This window comes from Boeremia exigua, assembly GCF_020726555.1.
Source record: "Boeremia exigua strain MPI-SDFR-AT-0100 chromosome Unknown C7974scaffold_1, whole genome shotgun sequence".
Lineage (NCBI taxonomy): Eukaryota > Fungi > Ascomycota > Dothideomycetes > Pleosporales > Didymellaceae > Boeremia > Boeremia exigua.
The window spans coordinates 729,297-751,220 of NW_025763518.1; the positions used below are offsets into that span (position 1 = coordinate 729,297).

Genomic DNA, 21,924 nt, shown 5'->3' on the forward strand with positions numbered 1-21,924 from the left:
TGATACTCCTACTTAAGAATGCTATCCCCAGTCCTCTTCCTATCCTTCTTCAGCGGACTAAACGTAAATGCCTCCTCGCTCAACATCCCAAACCCACCACTAATCGGCCGACTCCCCTTCAACCCACTCTTGCCCAGCGCGCGCGCCGCAAACAGACTTCTGCCGCCCATCCCCAGCCCCACGGCCTTGGGCTGCGCCCCGTCCTCGTCCTCGTCGGCATCAAACAGCGTCTTCCCCGCGCCGGCGCCCAGCTTGCGCTTCTTCTTCTTCTCGGCGGCGGGCTCCTCGACGAAGTTCGCGAAGCTCATGAGCGACTTGCGCGGCTTGGCTGCGTCTTTCTTGGCCCTGGGTTTGGGCTTGGGCGCGGCGTCGTCGTCTGCGTCTTTGAGGGGGATTTTCGTCGGCGCGTCGTCTTTTGCGGGGTCGGAGGTTTCTTCGCCGACAGCGGCTAGGACCGAGGACAGCGCTGTCTTCTTGCGCGGCTTGGGGTTTGCTTTGACGGAGGCGGTTGGGGCGAGGGGTTTGCTGGCCTTGAGCTTTGGGGCTTTGATGGGGGCGGTTTGTTCGTCGGCGTCTTCGTCTTCTTCGACGATGGGCGAGCCGGCTGTGATGGTTGTGCGGTTGAGGAAAGGCGTTAGCGAGAAGCTTGTTGTTTCGCCTGCTGTGGCCACGGAGGTGCCGCGCTTGAAGCGCTTTGCTGGCGCGTCTCCAGGGGTTCCGAGGCTGGTCTCGGGCTCTACGGATGCTGCGGTGCGCTTGCGGATGTTCTTGGTGGCTTTTGTGGAATCGGTAGCCGCCTTGGTGGGAGGCGCGGTCTGTGCCCGTCCGACGTGCTCCAGCTGGGCTTCCTTCTCCTTCAGCTTCTCCTTTGTTGTTCGCAGCTTTTCTCTGAACGCGTTGAGCTTGTCATCAAGGACGGTGTTGCGGCCCTGGAGCTCGCCCAGAGTCTTGGTGTATTCCTTCTCCTGTTTCTTCCGCTCGCGTTTCACTTCCTCGAGCTCCGTCTGTATATCACTGGCCTGATCTGTCTGCTGGGAACTCTTCTTCAATGCCCTCTCTGCCTTCTGACGCGCCTGCTTCTCAAGCTCCAGTTCCTCCCGAAGTTGTTCGAGCTCCGCATTCCCAGAGCCAGCTTTCTTGAGTGCCTTCTCTGCTCTCACGCGGAGAGCCTTTTCTTGCTCCAGCTCCTGGCGGATCTCTTCTAGTGCGGCTTCATTCACCTCATCGCGCTGACTCGTCTTTGCGCTCTTCTTTGCGAGCTTTTCAAGCTTGGCCTCCAGCTTCTCCGTCGCTTGTTGTTGAGATTCGAGGTCTGCTTGCACCTTCTCAATAGCCTTCTCTGCATTCGCAACCGCAGCTTCTGCCTCTATACGTGTCTTCTTTTCTGTGGCAAGCTCCCCACGGACTTCCTCCAGCTCACTGCGCAGTCCGTCGTCTTGCTCCATCTTCCTTCCCTGCTTAGAAATGGTTCGGGCCGACGTTCGCTTCTCGTTCTCAAGTTCGACTTGCAAGGTGGAGAGTTGGCGTTGTAAAGATAGCTTTTCGGACAGGAGGCCTTGGTTCGAGTCGACTTGCGCACGCAGATGTTCGACTTCGGGGCGCAGCGAGGAGATTTCGCGGGACAATGCGAGCTTTTCGGAGAGAATCTTGTTCGAATCGGACGTGACGTTTTCCATAGCCTTCAGCTCCGCCTGCTGGGTGTGAGTTATGGTGGGGGCGACATCGGTACAGGTGCGCCTACCTTAAGATTCGCGATCTCCCTCGATTGCGTGCGAATCTGGTTCTGCGCCGCTTCACTTTCAGCCTTTTGTTCGTCCAGGTTCAGCAGCGCCTCGTCTAGCGCGCTCTCAATTTCGTCTGAGCGGGCTTGTTCTTCCTCTAGCTGTTCGTGTAGATCGCTGTTGTTGCTTTCAAGGAGGCACTGGCTGACCCGCAGCTTCCGAATTTCCTCGTCTTTCGCGACGACCTCAACCGAGTGTTTACTGCGCGCAAGATTTATTTCGAGGTTTGCGCTGCGCAGCGAGTGTTGGAGCTGGAAGATGTTGTGTTAGTGTTTATGCAGAGGTGCAGTGCAACAACAAGCCACAGTCCCGCTAGGCTCCACTGGACGTGCGCTCACGTACATCTTTGATCTCATAGCTATGGTCTATATCTGAGTCCACGGCGACAGCCATGCTGTATTACTGTTGAGATATTCGCGAATGTTGTAGGGTCGGTGCAATCGTAGTGGAGGAGTCGTAACGCGACTTGCGACAGTAAACAAAACACTGTGATCACGGCCGCTCTGAAAGCGGTGAGAACATCAACACCTGCGCAATATTGTTTCCATTGATGTTGACCACTAAAAAGCCTTCAGACTTCAGTGTATTCATTTTCTCCAAGTTAAACATGAATTAAGATCGCCTGTCGCAGTCTTGCTGCATCATGGTGGTGCTCACGGATCCCTGCAGTCTTGGCATCTATTACGCATGGCCCCGAAGGCCACGTTAGAGCATCGTCGACCTCACTGACAGCAGCTATCTCCAAGCTTCATCCCGTCACGACCACATTTTCCACCGACACAATGCGGTGGTTCCAGGTTCTTACAGCTTCGCTGCTGCCTTTCACAGCTCTTGCAGCTAAGAAGACAGGCGACAAGTTCACCGACGCCCGCGCCAAGTCGCTCGATATCGGACGGCCGCTGAAGCTCGATGACGGCGGTTATGGCTCGTTGACCAAGGGTCAGAGGGATTACTCAGTCGCCGTGTTGCTCACCGCACTCGACGCAAGATTCGGATGTGTTCTTTGCAGAGAGTTCGCGCCAGAGTGGGATCTGCTGGGCAAGTCCTGGCTTAAGGGCGACAAGAACGGGCAGACAAGGACGCTCTTTGGAACATTGGACTTCACAGATGGAAAGAGCACTTTCCAGTCGGTATGATGATCTTTTGGAAATCAGACAGTGGAGATCAGCTGTTAACGATACGCAGCTTCAACTGCAGACAGCCCCAGTGCTCCTCTACTTCCCTCCTACCGCCGGCCCCAACGCGAAGCCCGAAGCCCCGCCTGTCCGCTATGACTTCACGTCAGGGTAAGTTCCTCTCGAAGTTCCTCTCGAGATTCTATCAGAATTGGACACTGATACATCACAGCCCTCAGTCCGCCGAACAGATCCACGCTTGGATTGCCCGCCAACTCCCCACCGATGTGCCCAAGCCAAAGATCACCCGTCCTATCAACTGGGTGAAGATCATCAGTGTCACAACCGCAGTACTTGGAGGTGTCTCTGTTCTCGCCATCGCCTCGCCCTACATCATCCCCCTCCTCCAGAACCGCAACCTCTGGGCTGCCTTCTCTCTGATCACTGTCCTCCTCTTCACCTCCGGACACATGTTCAACCACATCCGCAAGACACAATATGTAGCGGGTGACGGCAAGGGCGGTCTCACCTACTTCGCCAATGGATTCAGCAATCAGTTTGGTCTGGAGTCGCAGATCATTGCCGCGATCTACGGTGTCCTGGCATTCGCAACAATCTCGCTTGCGCTTAAGGTTCCCAGAATTGCGGACTCAAGGGCCCAGCAGTTTGCGGTGTTCCTGTGGAGCGGTATCTTGCTCTGCATGTACAGCTTCCTGCTCAGCGTTTTCAGGCAGAAGAACGGCGGGTACCAGTTCTGGCTGCCTCCGTTCTAGGCGATGGATACAGCTCGGGAGCTAAAAGAATAGTCGTCCAAAGCAGACCAGAAGTCTAAAGCAGACCAGAAGTCAGGAAGGAGGACCGCGTTTGCGCGACACACGAGCCGCTGGAGGCTCGTTGTGCGATCTACGAGACAGACTTGTAGCAAAAGGCGTCTTGGGTTCATCTTAGTGTTGGGACGTTGCGCCAAGTCCATCAGTTGCTATATATCATCAATTCATACTTTTCCACATGGATGAGTCTCCAACCGAATGCCTACACTTCGCGACGACTGAGAACTCTACTCACTGCTTGCCCTCATAGTCCTTAGCCCACACGGCCTTGAACGTCTCCTTGTTCACGGCAAACTCTAACAAAAAGTCTCTCTCCAGATCGTGCGTCCTCCTTCCAAGCAAGACCAGACTGTGCAGTGGCTTACCCAGATCAGCATCGCAGAGCTCACCGAGCGTGCCAGCAACAATCTTCTCATCCTCAGCGCCAACCCGCGCAACACCCACCGCCAGCGACTCGCGGCCATAAACACCCTCCTGCTTTACATCCTCCTCGATTTCCAGCATCTGCTGCGCGCACTGCGCAACCGTCATGTAGCGCGGCGGCTCGTAGATCTTGCGGCCGCGCGCCATGTTCTCCAGACTCTGCTCCTTGACTTTGATGTCCAGCAGCACCAGCGTGTGCAGCCCGATGCGCACGTTCTCCGCAATGCGGTCGTAGAACGACGCCGGCTTCCAGTTGTCCAGGAAGAACACCATTGACACGGTCTGCCCGAAGTTGTACAGCTGCAGCCCCGTCGTGCCGATCGAGGTCAGGATCGAGGCGTTGGGGACGGAGCGCGTGGGGATGGAGAGTTCGCGGGCGCGCAGGACGAGGTCGGTGTGCGTTGTTGCTCTGGGCGGGGTTAGCAAGGTTCTTGTATGTTCGTATGTGAGTCTAGGGGGTCGTGTAGGGTGTGTAGGGCGAGTGCAGAGCGTACCCGAATGGATCTCCCACGACGAGGAATGCGACGTCGACTTTGTCAGCGTCGGCGAGGATGTCGTCGCTGGATGACTCGACCATCTCGCGGTCGGCAATTATTACTGAGCGGCCATAGAACGACTCCTACTGCGGCATGATTAGCAGTGTCTGCGTTGCGCCGTGTGCGACTCACAAGCACTTCCTTGTCCACCAGCAGCACCGCCGTGTAGGCTTCAAGATACACACGCTCAGCCTTCTTGACAATCTCAAGACCGCGGACAGTGATGTCCTTCTCGTCAGCGAGCCCGAGTCCTACGAGGTACAGCATCGTCGCGGATTGTGTTTGCGATTCGAGTGGAAGGGTAACTTTGGTGGGGGACTTTGACGATTTTCACAAAAAGTCCGCGGGGCTCGTAGGGCTGAACTTCTGAAGCGGCCTCGGCCGGGGTGCGGCGCGCTAAGGACCCTCAAACCGCGTGCCTGCGGGCGACGTTCATCAGTTGCGCCGGGCTTGCGCATCGACTGACAATCCGCGGGTGCTGCTTGGAGGTCGTAGGCGAAGTCTGGTAGCGAGCAGGAGTACCTTCTTCTGGCTTGTGGCGCTCCTCCAGATCTTTTACGACTGCGGCTTCGCACTTTCGACACGTGAGCTTTCAATATGGCGGACAGGGACAAGATGGCGAAGTACCGGACGGAGATCCAGCAGGTCAGTACCTTTTGATTCTAGCTACGTCGTTGTTCTGTCGTCCTGTACTTGTCTACTTCGTATCAAACGTTCTTACATGTCGCTTTCTCCTCGTCAGTCGCCATCTCCTACAAACCTGTCCAGCGCCTACTTTATATTCACACATATCGTTACTCCTCCTACCTTAATTGTGGCTATATCATTACTCTATGATATTCGCAACCATAAACATCCATCTCTGCGGACACTCATCGCTCACACGCATGTCTCATACATCTGCTCTACATACGTTGCAGTCCTGTCCAAAACTTTCCACTCTGTCCTCAGATCACAGTACCCGGCCAACTATACTAACCTACACAGATGATGTTTGTCTCCGGCGAGACCGGCGAGCCCGCTCCTGAAACAACCACCCTGATCGAATTCATCGTGCAAGACCAAGTACAACACATGCTCCGCGAATGCACCTCCCTCGCCACCCGGCGCGGCAGCAAATCCATCTCCACGGACGACCTGTTCATGCTAATCCGACACGACCGCGCCAAAATCTCGCGCCTCCGCCACTTCCTGCAGTGGAAAGACGTGCGCCGCTCGGTCAAAGACAGCGACGACAAAGGCGGCGACGCAGGCGCCGACGTGGGCACCGGCGACGCCGACCTCGCCGCGGGCGTCATGGGCAGCGGGCCCAGCGGCCCCGGGCCCGAGGCCGGCAAGAAAGCAAAGCGCGCCAAAGTCGATCTGGTGTGGGACGTGCACAGCTTCTTCACCGAGTTCCCGCCGCAGAAGGACGACGTCGAGGACGAGGAGGAGGAGGAGATGAACTTTGCCACGCTGCAGCGCCTCAAGAACGCGGACGAGCGCACCAAGAACATGACGCGTGAGGAGTATGTGCACTGGTCTGATTGTCGCCAGGCGTCGTTTACGTATCGCAAGGGCAAGCGGTTCAAGGAATGGGCGGGCTTTGGGCTGATTACAGACTCGAAGCCTAGTGACGATATCATTGATATCCTCGGCTTTCTGACTTTTGAGATTGTGCAGACGCTGACCGAGGAGGCGCTCAAGGTCAAGGATGCGGAGGATACGTATAAGAAGAGCACGGGCGGCGAGCAGAACAGACTAAAGAGGAAGCGAGAGAGAGGTCTGTTTGATCCGCCTGAGGAGGCGAGAGAGCCTGTGCAGCCCAGCCATGTGCAGGAAGGATACAGGAGGTTGCAAAGAGGGAACAACAAGAGCAGGGCTATGTTGAACTTCACGAGGAACATGCATCGGGCAGCATTGAGACTGGTACGTATCGTTTGTCCAAGATTGAGCAACGAGTTACTGACATTAAATAGATCTGAAGGATGAATGGTGTTAATCATTGCTATGGAACGGCGTTGGGAATTAATTTTGATATCCATGATCTGGCGACATGGTGTCCGGCGTTGCAGGGGAACATGGTCCTTGGAGCTTATTATTTTTGTCGTGGGTGTGCTGAATTCCGATATGGGGGAGACCGTAATCGAACTAGTGGCGAATGTAGTTGAACAAACGTCAATTCATCATTCATCAATCATCAAAGATTTGGGACAGTAAGAAAGAAGATTAACTCCAAGATTGACCACTCGTTTCTAATGTGCCGATGCATCCTATCCCTTTTTCATGGACATTCATAAGCATCGGGAGTTCAGAAGAGGCAGCCTTGTCAGTCGGGTATGCAGCATGGAGAAAAGTGCTCGTTTGCAACCCAGACGTACATGAAACATGACCGCATATGCCGAGATAGAAAGGAGATTTGCGCCCTCCTTTAACCCTGAAAAGACCCACGCCGGTTGTTTGTCATGTCGTCCATCTACGCGTCGTCGCCCAGCTGAGCAACGCGCTTCTGCTCCACGCGCTCCTGCCTCCTCTCCCTCGCGGCCTTGGTCTTCGCACGCTTGGCGTCCATCTCCTCCTTGATAGCCCTGTCGCGAGCCTTCTCGGCCTTGGCCTTGTGGATCTGCACTGTGTGTCAATAGCCGGACTCTATGCGGGGATGACAAAGTCATGATGTCATGTCAAGGTGGACGTACGTGCTCAACGAGGGCACGCTTGTGCTTGAAGGTGTTACCCTTGGAGAGGTGGTACAGCTCGTGGTAGAGGTGCTTGTCGATCTTTCCGGCGGCGCGGTACTTGACCAAAAGACGGCGGAGGACACGGAGACGGCGCATCCACAGAATTTGGCTGGGTTCCGTGTCAGTAACAACTCCATGTGCGTCTGCTCACCGCACTGTGCTATGTCGTGTCCTTCATATCGCGTGCGGTGATCGAGTCGGTGGAGCATACCTGGGCATACGAGCGTCCGCGGTACCCTTCCTCTTACCGAAACCACGGTGACGGCCGATACGGCGGGCAGCTGTCAGCTCACGGGCACGGGTGCGCGAGTGCATGGTGACGGGCTTGCGGATGATGAGGCCATCCTGGACGAGCTTGCGGATGGTCTGGCGAGAGTTGGCGTTGGCAATCTCGCTGGTCTCGTTGGGGTCGAGCCAGATCTTGCGCTTGCCGCAGCCGACAACGGAGGCCGCAAGGCGCTTCTGCGTGCGGAGGTTGACCCTGTTAGACACTTCCGTCAGCACTCTGCTTGCGTGGTGTGGTGTAGGCGGCGTTGAAGAAGACTGCAAAGAGGGGCTTGCCACTTCTCGGGGCGCGCTGGGGGCAACGCCGCGAGTCGGGCAGGGCGTGGAACAATCGCAATTGCTTCTCGATCGATGGGTGTATTGTGTGCGGCCGGGTTCCTTACATTTTCGATGATGTTCTCGACGGTGGTCGTGGGTGAGCTGCGGGTTAGTACAGAGACGACTGAAAGGAAGTCACGAATTCCTGTGGGCAGGTGCCATAAGCGAGCCGGCAGGTGCGAGCCAAGCCGCGCTCGGGCCAACAACTCCTCTCACGTGCATCATCCATTACGCGCCGAAACGCAATTGTTGCGCGACGCACTGCACTTGTTGATCTTCTGCGACGAGTCGCTTGCAATTGCTCGTTAATGTGCAAAGTTTTTGGTGTTCGCACGCACTGCTTGCAGGACGGCTTTACGCATTGTCTCTACAACTTCCCCGCGGTCAAGCAGCACCAGATCTGCAATGCACCCCTTCGGTTGCTTGCAATGTGTCCCATTCCGACAGTCGATGCATTGTGGTCGTCGTCTCACTCGTCAGCCGATGTGTGCTCAGAATGACTCATTAGCGATAGTCGCGGACGCTGCTTGCATTAGTGGCGATGAGGGTCGCAAATACACCAAAGCATGGGAGTACGTTGAACACCGTCTCGCAAGTTACTAATGACACCTGACGCAGCAGCCACCGATTAACAACTCGCATGGGTGTGCAAACAGGGCTGGATCTTGCAAGGAAAGCACCACGCTTTGAGTCAACAGAAAGCCTTCAAGACTTGCGTCCAGTCCCTCTGCAGCTGATCTCTCCGCAGTCCAAGTGTTGCATTTGATCACTACATACAGTCTACTGCAATTTGAGGTCCTCTTCACTCAAAACACCATACAACTTCTCAATCTCTTGGCCAATAATGCCCAGGTCATGTGCCAGCTGGCCAGTCACCAAAGCTGTGAGACACGTCAGTATGGAGGTTCAGCCGCAGGTACAACAAGGAGGTGACTCACCATAAGCATACAATAGCTCGTAGTCTTCATCCTTGGCTATGACTTTGCCAAGCCCTGTCTGTCTGAACTCGAACACTTTTGCTAGTAGTCGGTCTCTCGTGTGCTCAACATTTGGCAGCACATCGTTTAGCGGGTACGCCAACTTCATCGAGGATGCCATAACTGTAAGACTTGTTAGAGCAGATCAATATGTGTGTAGCAAAACTGGGCTTACCAGAGAATAAATGACTAATTCGCCAGCTGAGTTCGGTCCACTCCTTCCTTGTATACTTCAGCACTTCCTTTTCTCCTTCAGAAGCCTTCAAGTCCTTCAGTATGATGACGTTCATGGCGTGCATGCTGTCAAGAATACGACTCGTTGCACCCATAATAACCTGGAAGCTTTTAACAGGAAACGGGCCTCTAAGCTCGAACTCGAACGTTGCAGCAACACACAAGGATTCTAGATGGCGCTGGAAGCGGCGCAACTCGAACTCCTCGCGTTCACTCATGTAAGAGTAAGGCTTGTGAGTGTCGCCAAGATTGGCTTCCAGCAGTGTCTTGAGCGGACCCCGTTTCCAGATCAACCCCATCTTGAGCCATAACAATGAAGTGCCCTTCTTCAACTTTCGTCGGGCAGAAATGGGCCAAATGAGCCTGGTGACTATGATACCCCAAATGCAGCCGGCCATGACAGCTACTACACGGTGCAGCACAATCTCCCATATCTCAGGGGAGATGCCACCTTCGTCGTTGTCGTCTTCGTCCTCGTCTTTGACCGATAGTGAGTAGGCATAAAGCGCTGACAGGTTGTAAGTGAGCAAGATGAATCGTCCCATAGGCCCCTTGCCTTTGCCAACAATGATGTAGAAGCACATCAGAGAGACAAGCCAGCCAAAAAAGCCGAGGACCCAAGGACTCTCGTCAGCCACGATCCAGGCGATGATTGCGTACACAGCTCCAAGACAGGTGCCGAAAAATCGATGGAATCCGGTCGTGTTGGATGCACCAATGGTCATAGAGCACACCAGCATGTAAGACAAAAGGCCCCACTCGCCGCGCCAATGCCCGTACAGTTCGCGTGTTGGCTGGAAGAATGCCCACATGGCATAAAGCACCGCTCCAATACCGACCTTGACCGCGTACTTCAGATCATCTCTTCTGAAGACAGACAGCGCAACCCAAGTACGGTACGATAATGGCTGCTCTTTCTCAGATTTATAAGGGTCGCCACGCGTGGACCTGCGGTATATAGGATTATGGATCTCATGCGACCCGCCTGGTGTCTGGTTGGTGCTTTCATCGATCAGGCTTGAGCTCTCTGTACATAGTCAGTAAATTTGTAACCTCAGAAGCATGTCAGGTTCCTCACCTGAGTCATCACCATGTGCTCGTTTGCTCTTGCGTCCTCTTTGCCAAAACTTGAGCCATGTCCAGCTCCTCCGACGAGGGTATCGATTGACGTTTGACTTCAACTCCTCGAGTACGTCCAGGAAGGTCACCATGTCTTCGGCGAAGTCCTCTAGCGAAGAACTGAAATAACCGCAGCTTGCTGCCACTTCCTCAAAATCTGCAGCGACCGCCGCTGAACCAGTCTTGAGGGGTATTTTTGTCTTGTATACAACGTCGAGCGCATCACGCTTTGCGTTCGAGAATAGCGCTTTTGCGTCCACGAGGCTGTGTCGGAAGTGTTCATTGATAGTCATGTTGTAGTCTGGCCCTGGTCCGAACGGAAGTTCTGACAGCACTTCGCGTAGTGTGTACGTTAACGATTTCTGTATTGTCAGCAAGTCCAGTAGATATAAGAAAGGAGACTTACCATAGGAGGTCCCAAGTGTGCAATGAAGACAGAAAACATGTCCGCAGGGGTGAGATCGGATTGCACAAAGCTCGGCAGCCTAGAAGAGTAATCACGGTTGCTAGACTCATCGTCTGAAACATCGGCGGAAGGCTGCACTGACGGGTCGCCTGTGGTAGGCTCAGGAACTTCATCGATAGAAGCTAATATGCTTGTGCGTCTTTCCATGTGACTGAGACTGGGGGAGTGTAGCTGAGGCGGGCTTTGCGACAGAGTGTGCTCAGAGAAGATGGATGAAGTGACTGTGCCGTTCACAGGCATACTATCAGAGGGTGTGCCAGCGCTTGTGCTGGATTGGGCGAGCAGTGTGAATTGTGTTTCTGCTGCGCTCCTCAAGCCACCAATGCTTTGGATCAGCTTCTCAAGGCACTTGACAAGCCGTGCGCTGATCTTGTATTCTTCTTCTGTGCCAAGCACATAGTGTTCGAATTTGGCCTCTCCTAGGTTCTTCACGAGCAGCTTGTATGCCGACTGGCTCTTGTTGGAAGCTCTCACGAAAGAATCACTTCTCAGGTCTTGCTCGGCACCAGAGAGGAAGCTACGAGCAATAGAGTTGAGGCTCTCAGCCATCGCATCGGTCGATTGGATGAATGTGTCACGGTACCCTGTCCGCGCCGATGTTGGTCGGACCAGGAGAGCCACCGCTGCTGACGCCGTACACCCCATGATGATCATCTTTAGCACTTGCCAAATCTTGACGTACGAAAAGGTTGCGTTCTGCACAGCTCCCTCTTTGGTCAACACCGTGATCAAGGCAAGAGATGTCAAAGAGCAGGCAACGTTGACCAGTGGATTCCCCAGTTTGTGTTTGGTCCAGCCCACAAGTCCCAGTCCAGCGCCAATAAAGACAATGAGGACGATTATATGCCCTACGATCAGAAGGTGCTGATGCCCAAACCAGGCAGATACTGCCATACTGGAAAAAGACACGAAGGCAGCGTACAGAAAGGCCGCGAAGGCCAGTAGGACGGCCTCGATCATGCTACCAGCTGAGCGCGCAGGGTGAAAGTAGACTGTGATGGTGGCAACCATGTGCTTTCCATCGTTCTTGCCAAGCAACCCAGCGATTTGAGGGACGAGTGTAGCCAACGAGCCCAAGATGTATGCCAGCGAGCACTTCAGTATGCCAATACCAGTCGGAGAGATCGCGTACGCATAGGCTTGTCGTAGTTGGAACTTGAAGTCCTCCCAAACCCGTTCGAACCTCCCCATTTCTGCATGTCGTGCAGGATCGAACTGGCCAGGCGCAAGAAGGAACTCGGAAGATTCAGTGTTGCGGTGGAAGGATCGTCGGAGCGTGAAGCTACGTTTGACGCGCTCGCCAGTCTTCGGTTGTATCATTGTCACCGACCGTAGCTACAGAATCTTGTAAGCTTATTGTCAACCGCAAGTGCGCGTTCAAGAATGCATGAGGCTTACACTGGGCCGCAGAAAGCGGCGCTCTGCCGCTGTCTGCAGAGACTCAGTCATCGTTGTACCTTGATGGTATCAATATTTATTTTGCTACTCCGGACATGGTGGGCGAGTCGATGGACGAAGCCTATTCACTGATGCTATAAAGCCTAGGTGTGCTGTCGAGGCGCGACCAGAAACCCTGCACGTCCTGGCTGACGTCGATCGCGCCTCAGCCACCCTCTTTTCCTCCTGCATATGTGGATTCCATGTACACTAATCGGCATGACAGACTGATTTGCGAGTAATGCGATCCAACTCTGGATCTTTTCAACGCTCGAGTAAGCACACGCCTGCTGAGTGCAGCGATGCTGAGCGTCGAGCGCGGTGTCTTTGCTGGTGGAATGGGGAGCGTTCGTTCATTGCCACTAGCGCCCGTTGTAGGTAGCCTCTTCGAGCTCTACGAAGTACAGATGGCTTCCTTTGTCAATCCAACAGCAACAGTAAAACCGTGCCGATGGAGGACTTCGATGAGAATGATGAAATGGCTGCCATGATGGGTTTCTCTTCGTTTGGCGGCAACAAAAAGCGGAAATTTGATCATACAAAATCGCCAGCCAAGGATGACGATACTGCCAGCGGTGCCAACTCGACTGAATTGGGTATGCGAACCAAAGAATTAGACAATCAACAAACGAGCGGTAGAAGCACTCTCAGTGCTGCAGCTCCTGCAAAGGAGCCGTCATCGGCGGATGGGCTTGCACGCTTTTTAGCTCGTGGGCAGGCATTGCCGGAGAAGCCACCTGCAGCTGCGCCAGGTCACGACGTCGATACTTCAGCGTCAGAATTGGTTTCATTCGGTGGACCATCTATTTCACGCGCTGAACTGAATGCCCTACGCTTTGGAGCTAAGAATGCGGATGGCGACACGGCCTACTTCCTGCCCAGCTTCGTAGAGGACCCATGGGCAAAGTTGCTTCCAAGTCATACTTAAAGGTATTCGTCGCAAAGACCTTGAGACTTGCCCTCGCTGACATTACTCAGGTACACGAAGCAGCGGAACAAGTTTACAACAGCAGTGCTACCGTTCCTCGTCTCGGGCCTTATAGATAGCTTACGACGAGTTGAGTCAAACGAGTTCACCCTCAATCAGCATTTCCTAAGTTCAAGACCCTAGACATCTCCTCTCCGTGGTCTGAACAGACGTTACGTATTGCAGAGGTGCAACAAAAGGTCAAACACGGACTTCCGATCGGTTTACCAACTGCTTGGTTTATCTGAATGGCTGACGCACCACTGGTCTTACCATTCGAAAGCACCGATTGTACCAGGGGCTTTATTTGTCAATGGGGTTGTCCAACGACAAATGCACTGATCGATGACACTGTTGTACTTATAGATATACACCCGAGCTCTCATTGTACTTTTAGACAATCATCACAGCTGCATTCGTTCCCGCAGTCAATGGTTAGCTTGGTCCGTATCCAGAAGAACTATGTAGACGAGTGTCAGCTCTACAGCTCAACCGTCAGTCGCCGAAGCTTCGGAATATTGATTACTGGCTGACAGCATGGGTTGGTTATGTGATCTTCGTTATCTCGGGAACGCGTTTGTAGCACAGCCTCGCCCAGCTCGTTCGGCGCGTAGTTCCTATGTGGCATTTGCTGGAGCACCGGTTGTGAGCATCCGTTGGTAGGTACAGTTGCTCCACCTCAGCCATTCGTGTGACAATGGCTCAGGTGGCTTACCATGTGCAGCTCACATGGCTTCTGGTGACAGCTGTGACACCGGATCGGCTCGAAAACGCCCGCCCTGACGCCGAGATCATAGTTTGTACATGTTGTCAGACAGGGTCGCACTCTAACATGCTCTCGAGTCTGAGAGTGATGAGAACAGAGACAGAATACATTCCCGTCATGAGTGACACATCCACCAATGAGGAAGAGGCGTCGGCAATCGCTGGGAGCAAAGAACGGTTCCGCGCATGCCAGGGGACTGCATCGACTGACGGTCACATGGAACTAACCAAGTGCTGTTCACCGCCGCTAATGTACATTTCGTTGATGCAATTGGAACGCGTATGAGAGCCTAGTGGAGTGTCGTGCGAAGGTAACGCAGGACAGGGATCATCGTTCAGCCATCGAAGCGCCAAGTTCAGCCTGCATTAAAGCGTTGTACTCGCGAGTGCAGCCAATTGATGGTAACTTGCTCTGCCTCAATTGCTGCCCAGCGAATGACGCACTGGGCAGATGGAGGGGCAAACAGACAGCGGGGCACTGCCGGACCGAAACATTGCTCGACGTCTTTCCATGACCACGACTCTAGGCGTAACATGCTGTCCGCGCGTGAGGTCGCACACTCCGTACGCACAATTTCTACAAGTTTCAGGCGAACTGGTTCCACTATCGGTTTCCTTGCCTAGGCCGGAGATATCGCTACTCCACATGCCTTTTCCAGATTGCATGCTCGAAGGCGTTGGCGTGCTGTCGAGCCAACGCATCAACATGACAACACTTAGCTTGCTCATCAGGCAGACTACCCATGCACATACTTACAGCATTCCGCAGACGCAGCTTGTGCCGTGACATTGGCGTTCGCGTCTGATGCGCTTACTCTGCCTTGCTGCCCTTACCGGGGATCGATGCCGGTCATCGAGCAACGGCTCCTTTTGCCATCATACGCCAATTCGCTCCGCCAAAGTTTCTGCTTGATACGAGCTGAGCGTTTTCCGCACTAGTTTTTGTGTCTCGGCCAATTGACTTCTTCTTGGGCTCAACATCCCGTTGAGGCATGGTGATCGGCTCTGGTCTGCGGCCTTGAGGACCATTCCAGCCCAGTCTAAATGACGCTCCAGCACCGGCTTCACCGGCAGGGAGACCTCAACGGGCCTAATTGTATGCACCTATATCACCACACGGGTGGGGTCACAAAGCATGAGCCGACAGGAGAGTTCAAAGCCATGTCCCGTTGAGCAATAGAGTGCGAAAAGCAAGTATAAAAGGAGGTCATCGTGCTGGAACAGCAGCTTTCGTTTCTGATTCTCTTTCACTCACAAAGTCTCAAGCTCAATTCTACCTGTCTCTCAGGAGCAAATCGTACAAGTACCCCCAATCAAGTATACTTACCAACAACCCTGAACACGAGAACTTGCCATCTTCTATAACTACATCACCATCCACACACCTTTATCCTCACTGTAGTACCATCACATCACGCTGCTACAATGTCCACTACACACGCCTACTACCCATCCTATCCCTCCACATCATATCCCATCAATGTACCGCAGAAGCCCGGCTACTACTATCCACCACAACAACAATACGGCCGCATCGCAGGATCTCCGCCAGAAGCATCCGACAGCACAACGACTTCAGGTGTACCGTCCTACGAAGTATCCGCAAACTCCAGTCACTATGCTGGCAGCCACAGTGACTATGATTCGAGTAGCGGTGCCGCCAGTGTGGATCTACTCGACTACATGGGCAACCGACTGAACGGCTCCTTCAACCCTCTACCGTTGGATCGAAGTCTGGCAAAGCAGGCGCAAACGTGAGTTTGACTACCTTCGCGGAATTTATGACAAGGGAAACAGTTCTGACAAACGCGCAGGTCAGGCGAGTTGAACGCGAAACACCGTGAACTGCTTGAACTGCAGGCACTGGCTCAGCGAAGACTAGCTGGTGCACAAGCGAGCTTTTCTTCCGGCATGCGGGCAGCAAAGGAAGTACAGAAAGATCTGCAGTGGACCCAGAAGCGCGTTGAGTAAGTATCTCATTGTCGGATGCCGACTGGTAATACGACTAACACCAAAACAGCTCGCTCAACGACCGCGCAGCACGAAAATACCCCGAGCAGTACAGGACGGCTCAGCGACGATACCCGGCACCCGTCGATTACTAGGGAAGAACCCTAAACCGCTGCTGAATGCGGCACTGTTGATGATTTCCATATACACACATTTCGGTTCTTTCACATGGAGCGCAAAAGCTTCCGGCGGAATACTGTCGTTTTGCGATTCCCTGAACGATTTCGTCTCTTCAACGACGTTCGACGGCCTTTGGCTTGTTCTGTTTTTTCTATTTCATTAAACGGCGGAGGTGTGTCGTCCACCATCTCCGCTCACTCCGCTCCACCCCTGCCTTAGCGCACACCACCAGCTTGCTTTTTAGTCTCATACTATGTGATTCGGTACGGGCCGCTGCAGCGCCGGGCGTAAGCCAGCCTCCTAGCCAACGAATAGCGGCAGCCACTTGCTCCCCTGCTCCTGTGGGCCTGGTCGAAGGAGCTGGGCGCAGGAGCGAAGCAGCTAGGTACCTGCTGGGCGGCTATGGGTACTCTGTAGCAAGTTACGGACCTGCGGGGGAGAGGGTGTGGAGGAGGTGTGGCTGGTGATTCTTGTCATGTCTTGGTACTTCATTCCTGATCGATGTAGGGCAGGCAGTTTCCTGGAGCAGATGATTCCGGCTGTAACATTCTTGTTCGTTGTCAATGTAACGGTCTACATAGCCATGAATACACGAACTTTCATAGTGAGGTCTCCATCTACGCGTCCCAGTAAGCCATGCAATATCCACGTGTAATGGAAAAGTCACGGCTCCACATCTGCACGAGCTACCGCATACCTCACATCAGCCTCTAACCACGTTGTGTGTAGCCTCATGTAATGTGACTCGATCCGCCAACCTCGGAAGTGGGTCGATATTCGCATCCCACGCAGGCTGCCCAGTATCGGGTACAACGGTCATGTGATCATCTTCGATCTCAGCCTGAAGTGCTAAACCCCGATATTCAAGACAACCTTGGAACGTGCACAACAGCGAGACAATGATAGAAATACGGCAGCACAGCCTTCCACCACGGCTGTAACACCACACTCATCCCAAGAAACCCACTATCGCAGTTCTGTCTCCCAACACCCGAACCACCGCGCAGGTACGACACCACCACGTCTCACCCAGCGAGCGCCCTGCAAGGCATTCCGCGTCGACTGGCTTTCCCGGCTCTGACCCTCACCCATGCGCTGCTGTAAAACACCAGATTCCCAGTCCGTGTAACACCATGCACCTCGCTTGCACGGCAGCCTCACACCAACACAACATGTCCGGATTGTTCATCGGAACTCCCCACGCACGTCGGCCCAAGTGCTACTCAACGCAAGGGCGAGACAGTCGGTGTTCCAGCGGAGCTCGGGCGTGGTTGAGAAGGTACGAGGGCTGACTTGGAGATGCGTTCCGAGGTAGTATTTCATGGGGTCGCCGAACCGTGGTTCGGAAGTGCGTGTGCGGGTCCGTGCGATGGTGGCGTGGGGTGGCGGAGGTGTCAATGTGAGGTTATTAAGATATCGTCTGACAGTGGCAGACTGGCAGCGGGAGTGGAGAGTCATGGGTCAGCGAGAGGTGGCGTGATATGTCTGCACTGACCGAAGACTCAGGCTGGGTAGATGTTGACAAGGATAGGAATGGGCTGGAATACGATATACATCTTGAAGGGGTTTATTACTACTTTCTACTATGCAACAAGCTCTAAGCTTACGATCAGGTCCTATTCGCGGCAATAGCCCTCGACATGACCCTCGCAAAGCGGCCAGGGACGTCTTGATCCTGCTTGGCCGTCTCGATACCTGTAAGGATCTTTTTGATACCCACGCCAATGTCTGTGCTGCCGGTGATCTCTTGAATCTCGCTAATGGCACGTTGTTGATCGCGGTCTGAGAAAGCACCAGACTCCTGGAGAACGTGTGCGAGCTCGTTTTGAGTGTTAATGTTCGGTACCGCAATTTCGGCATCGAATCGACTGAAGAGGTCGAGCTGTGTAAGCACCGAGCGCTCGGTGGTTGTTGCAAAGATGAGAAGGCGACGATCCTGGTTCTGGTTAGCTGCTGTAATCACAGATTGTAAAAAATGCGGCTTACCTTGGGTGGCTGCTTCGCCAACAAAACCTTCAAGGCGACCAAAACAGTGTTGCTGAATCTTGGTCCAATAGGCACCCAGTCAACGAGCATCTCGATGTTGTCGATCACAATGACGCTGAGCGCACTCTTGTAGGCGTCTCGGAAGATCTTATCCAGTTGCTGCACTTTCTGCATCTCGCTAAAGCCTACCATGTCCTCAGGTGACACAAGCTTGATAAAGGGGAAACCCGAGTCAATGGCCATCCTCGCGGCCATCGCTGTCTTTCCACTTCCGGGCGGACCATGCAGAGCGACGGACAAGATGGGGGTCGAATCTGGTTTCCTGACCTGGTTGATGAACAAGCGACCCTCATCCAGGATGTCCTTGATGAACGGTGAGTAATGGATAATGCCGCCACTCATACGCTTTCCAAGTTCTTCTTCAGCGGCACCAAAGAGGGGCTTGACTTCTTCTAGCGCGGCCAGGAAATCTTGTCTGTTGACCTTCATGTTCTCAACGTCAGGGTTGATGGCCGCCATTGTGCCAACCTTAATGTGCCGACTGAAAGCGAACGAGGACGCGGCTTTGACCAAACCGTTGAGTTCGGCACCAGAGAAGTTCTTCGTCAGCTTAGCCAGCTCTTCGACGTTAACATCAGCCTCAAGCACATCGTTCTTGCGCATCTTCGTAGTGTGGATCTTCAGAATTTGTGCTCGCCCCGACTCATCGGGCAACGAGATTTCCATGTGCACTTCCAGGCGACCAGCTCGCAGAAGTGCTTCATCGATCATGTCCATTCGGTTGGTCATACCGATGAGCAAAATATTGTTCAGCTGGTCCACACCATCCAATTTCGAAAGCAACTGGTTGACAACACTGTCGCCCACGCCAGTACCGCCACCAGTAGAGCCTCTCTGCTTGCACACAGCGTCGAGCTCATCGAAAATGATGATATGAAGACCGCTCTCATCACCCTTCTCCTTGTACTCTTTCTCGGCATCGGCAAAAAGCTTTCGGATGTTCTCCTCGGATTGACCCACGTACTTGTTCAGTACTTCAGGACCGTTGATGACCTTAGGTTCCCTGGCATTCAGCATCTTTCCGATCTGACGCGCAATCAAAGTTTTTCCCGTACCAGGGGGACCATAGAGAAGGATACCTCGAACGTGTTGGATACCCAGCTTTTCTACCAGACCAGGTGGGAAAATACGGGAAGCAAAAGCTCTTCGGAAGATAGCGCTAAACTCCGTATCCAAGCCTCCAATGCCCATATCCTCAAACTTGAACCCTGGCTGGATAATTGAGTTGGCTGCAGGTCGCCTGTTGGATGCCTTTAACTTGATGTCCGTTCGGGCGTCCTTGAAAAAGTCGATCTGGCTGTGGCTGGTGAGAATGCCGCGAGCTCTAGGATCTGTCGACGGAGGAGCAGATGCGTCTGATTTCTCCATTGAAAGATCCACAAGCTGTACTGTTCTTATCGACATTCGCAGAGGGATATTCTTTACATCCAATAGGAGCTGCTGCCCCGGAGCAATTATCTGGTCTTTGAAATTCTTTTTGAACTGCGTCGCGAGCTCGTCCTGATCGTACGGAACGTCTGTTGTCTTCCTGGCGGCAAAGCCGACCTCGACTTCAACGCCACCCAAGTATGATTGACCACCCTGGCTGAAAGCATCATAGTTCTGCACGGCGACCATGTCTTGGGGACCGAGCGTGATTCCGGCCCATGTTCTTTGCGCATCTGTGAGACCAATTTCACCAGGCTGGCAGCCTTGTGTGGGTCTCGCAGACAAGACATAATTGCCGTTCAGGAGGATGTAGATGTCGCTGCCGTCAGGCGTTGGAGGGAAGTCTTGGGGTGAAACTGCGACGCTTCACGATGTCAGTGTAAGCTCGATAGTGACTAGTGATATGCATACAGATTGCCGAACGCATATGCGTTGCCTCCAGGGCTCTTGATGGGGCGCAGCTGCCTGGCAGATCCGCCACCGCCCGGAGGTCCTCGAGCTGGCATGCGCTGCTGGGGTGCACCATAGCCCTGCTGGGGCGCACCATAGCCCTGCTGCTGACGATCATCGTAGCCTCCCATTCTCGAGTCGTAGCCTGGCTGTGGGGGTTGGCGAGGCTGTTGCGGTGGTGGCTGCCCGTAGCCGTCGTTGCGCGGGGGAGGTCGTGGAGAGCTTCCAGGAAGGCCGGGGAGTCTGTCGCGGTTGAACATGGTGCTTGTTTCAGAGCTACAGGAGGCGATCCACTTTAGTTATATGCTTTGTAGTAGTCGTGTACGTATGTGGAGAGGAGAGGCAGCACAATGGGTGTGTAGCCCCACTAGTGCGACTGGTGTTCAGGAAAAGAGGTCGAGGGCGATCCCTGGTCCAAATAATAATAGCTGGAGCCTGGAACTATCCAATGTATGTATGGTCTTGCAAGCTGGCTTCAAGGAGTGAGGGTGTAGTTGTGTCAGAGCTGTTCCATCTGCGCGAGCTTCGGTGATGGCTGAGCACCGGCCCAAGCGGCCACCTGTGATCACCTCCGTCCGTTCGCCGCAAAAGGGACTGCCACACGTCATTAGCGTTGCGCCCACACAGGCTCTCGACGGTAACAATGCATCTGCGATGACTCAAGTCAAGGAAGTCGATAGATGAAGATCATTATTGTGTTTTAAGATAACGACTGATAATAATCTATTCACGTTGTAACCGTGAGCTCTACATTGCGCTCTTAGTAGCCCTTTCCACAATGAATAGGCTCTCCGCCCCCGTACCACAACGTACCCATGCGACAGGTCAATCCTGTCTCCATGCCGAGATTGAACTCGCCGCCATCAGGGATCGTTCCATTGTTGTGCTCTGGCCAGAACTCCTTCTCAAGCCAGCTGTTGATCTCTTCGATCTTCTTAATGAACGTGCTCATCTTTGCAGGGTCAGGTGCGCCCTGGTCATCGGCGAGATCCTTGGCCGTAATAAACCGCCCGATCGTTAGATGGCTTGAAGGCACAACGTATCTCGAGTCAACTGTGACGCCAGTGTCTTCGCAGAGATCGTAGAGGTCTCGACGAAGGTGGTGGTACGTGAACTTATCATCTTCCAAGGATCGTCCCGAATGTAGCCCTTCGCCAGCGGCAGGTACGAAGCTCAAGGCAAGAGCTGAAGCGTCGTAGCCAATCGTTGGTTTGATGAGCCGTACACGATGCTCAAAGGTGTAGTCGGTAATCCTAGGCACCTTGTCACGCATCTGATCAACTAGCTTCTGAATCTCCTCTGCTTTCTTGGAATGTGTGACTTCCAATGCAGTGATGTGCTGGCAGTCCCGAGGCATCAGCCATAGGTCTACTTCAAGTCAGCCACTCGAAGCAGGGAAACGATCGAAGACTGTACTTGGCGCAACAACCAACAGCTCCTGCTGGACTCGTTGAATGAGGTCTTTGATCTTCGTGGTGGGCCGGCCCCAGAGAACGAGGCAATGTCTTGGATCTGCGTAGCCAGGTTCAACTGTTGCGTCGCTCAACCTGAGTAAGATAGGGTCGATGTTGACTCCCGGGAAATCCTCATCGAGCATCTTGGCTTTTTGTTGAGAGTTTCTCGTTGCTCGATGAAGAGCATACTTCGTTTGAATCTGGGCCTACGTTGTTCGTCACTCAGCATGTTCATTGCAGCATGTACTGTCCAACTTACTGGATCATCTTCGCAGGCTGCTATCAGTGCCTGATATGGGTTGCTGAAGGACGAGGTTGAGATTCCACTGAGATCTTCGAATACGTTAGGCGCAGACATAGCTGGAAAGAGTTTGGATGCAACTTGATACTCTCACGACGTGCTGGCGAGCTCTTGTTGTATACCGCTGGACTGAGTCAAGATGGTT

At 53.7% G+C, this 21,924-nt stretch overlaps 9 protein-coding genes across 9 annotated transcripts; 4 read left to right on the plus strand and 5 right to left on the minus strand.

Moving 5' to 3' along the window:
• Positions 1-8: 8 nt before the first annotated feature.
• C7974DRAFT_299046 (uncharacterized protein) lies at positions 9-2,044 on the minus strand (the record flags this gene model as incomplete). The annotated part of the gene is made up of 2 exons (XM_046137724.1): positions 9-1,691; positions 1,742-2,044. Coding segments are annotated over 2 exons (1,986 nt in total), but the record flags the coding sequence as incomplete, so codon positions are not given.
• A 519-nt stretch (positions 2,045-2,563) lies between these two features.
• On the plus strand, positions 2,564-3,669 carry C7974DRAFT_300278 (magnesium transporter protein-like protein 1 precursor; the record flags this gene model as incomplete). Its single annotated transcript, XM_046137789.1, has 3 exons — positions 2,564-2,911; positions 2,967-3,067; positions 3,129-3,669. 3 exons carry the CDS (start codon positions 2,564-2,566, stop codon positions 3,667-3,669), a joined length of 990 nt encoding a protein of 329 aa, XP_046002491.1.
• Positions 3,670-3,957: 288 nt separating this feature from the next.
• C7974DRAFT_299742 (diphthine synthase-like protein) lies at positions 3,958-4,952 on the minus strand (the record flags this gene model as incomplete). The annotated part of the gene is made up of 3 exons (XM_046137767.1): positions 3,958-4,558; positions 4,644-4,768; positions 4,818-4,952. 3 exons carry the CDS (start codon positions 4,950-4,952, stop codon positions 3,958-3,960), a joined length of 861 nt encoding a protein of 286 aa, XP_046002492.1.
• Positions 4,953-5,271: 319 nt separating this feature from the next.
• Positions 5,272-6,649, plus strand: C7974DRAFT_467514 (transcription initiation factor IID, 18kD subunit-domain-containing protein; the record flags this gene model as incomplete). The annotated part of the gene is made up of 3 exons (XM_046146363.1): positions 5,272-5,330; positions 5,673-6,593; positions 6,644-6,649. Exons 1-3 carry the CDS (start codon positions 5,283-5,285, stop codon positions 6,647-6,649), a joined length of 975 nt encoding a protein of 324 aa, XP_046002493.1. The 5' UTR covers positions 5,272-5,282.
• Positions 6,650-6,924: 275 nt separating this feature from the next.
• On the minus strand, positions 6,925-8,253 carry C7974DRAFT_4557 (ribosomal protein L19/L19e domain-containing protein). The gene is made up of 4 exons (XM_046145978.1): positions 8,071-8,253; positions 7,614-7,883; positions 7,361-7,511; positions 6,925-7,287 (listed from the first exon to the last, which is right to left on the minus strand). Coding segments are annotated over exons 1-4 (570 nt in total). The 5' UTR covers positions 8,073-8,253; the 3' UTR covers positions 6,925-7,140.
• A 296-nt stretch (positions 8,254-8,549) lies between these two features.
• C7974DRAFT_4567 (Fusaric acid resistance protein-like-domain-containing protein) lies at positions 8,550-12,469 on the minus strand. Its single transcript, XM_046146025.1, has 6 exons — positions 12,200-12,469; positions 10,742-12,136; positions 10,295-10,697; positions 9,158-10,243; positions 8,944-9,105; positions 8,550-8,886 (listed from the first exon to the last, which is right to left on the minus strand). The coding sequence occupies exons 1-6, from the start codon at positions 12,248-12,250 to the stop codon at positions 8,786-8,788; spliced, it is 3,198 nt and encodes a 1,065-aa protein (XP_046002495.1). The 5' UTR covers positions 12,251-12,469; the 3' UTR covers positions 8,550-8,785.
• Positions 12,470-12,689: 220 nt separating this feature from the next.
• C7974DRAFT_407461 (uncharacterized protein) lies at positions 12,690-13,166 on the plus strand (the record flags this gene model as incomplete). The annotated part of the gene is made up of 1 exon (XM_046143244.1): positions 12,690-13,166. The coding sequence occupies one exon, from the start codon at positions 12,690-12,692 to the stop codon at positions 13,164-13,166; it is 477 nt and encodes a 158-aa protein (XP_046002496.1).
• A 1,857-nt stretch (positions 13,167-15,023) lies between these two features.
• Positions 15,024-16,325, plus strand: C7974DRAFT_4619 (uncharacterized protein). Its single transcript, XM_046146182.1, has 3 exons — positions 15,024-15,724; positions 15,785-15,937; positions 15,991-16,325. Exons 1-3 carry the CDS (start codon positions 15,396-15,398, stop codon positions 16,073-16,075), a joined length of 567 nt encoding a protein of 188 aa, XP_046002497.1. The 5' UTR covers positions 15,024-15,395; the 3' UTR covers positions 16,076-16,325.
• Positions 16,326-17,709: 1,384 nt separating this feature from the next.
• Positions 17,710-21,836, minus strand: C7974DRAFT_429770 (P-loop containing nucleoside triphosphate hydrolase protein; the record flags this gene model as incomplete). Its single annotated transcript, XM_046144657.1, has 7 exons — positions 17,710-18,036; positions 18,087-19,938; positions 19,986-20,300; positions 20,393-20,465; positions 20,802-21,392; positions 21,441-21,684; positions 21,738-21,836. 7 exons carry the CDS (start codon positions 21,834-21,836, stop codon positions 17,710-17,712), a joined length of 3,501 nt encoding a protein of 1,166 aa, XP_046002498.1.
• Positions 21,837-21,924: the final 88 nt, after the last annotated feature.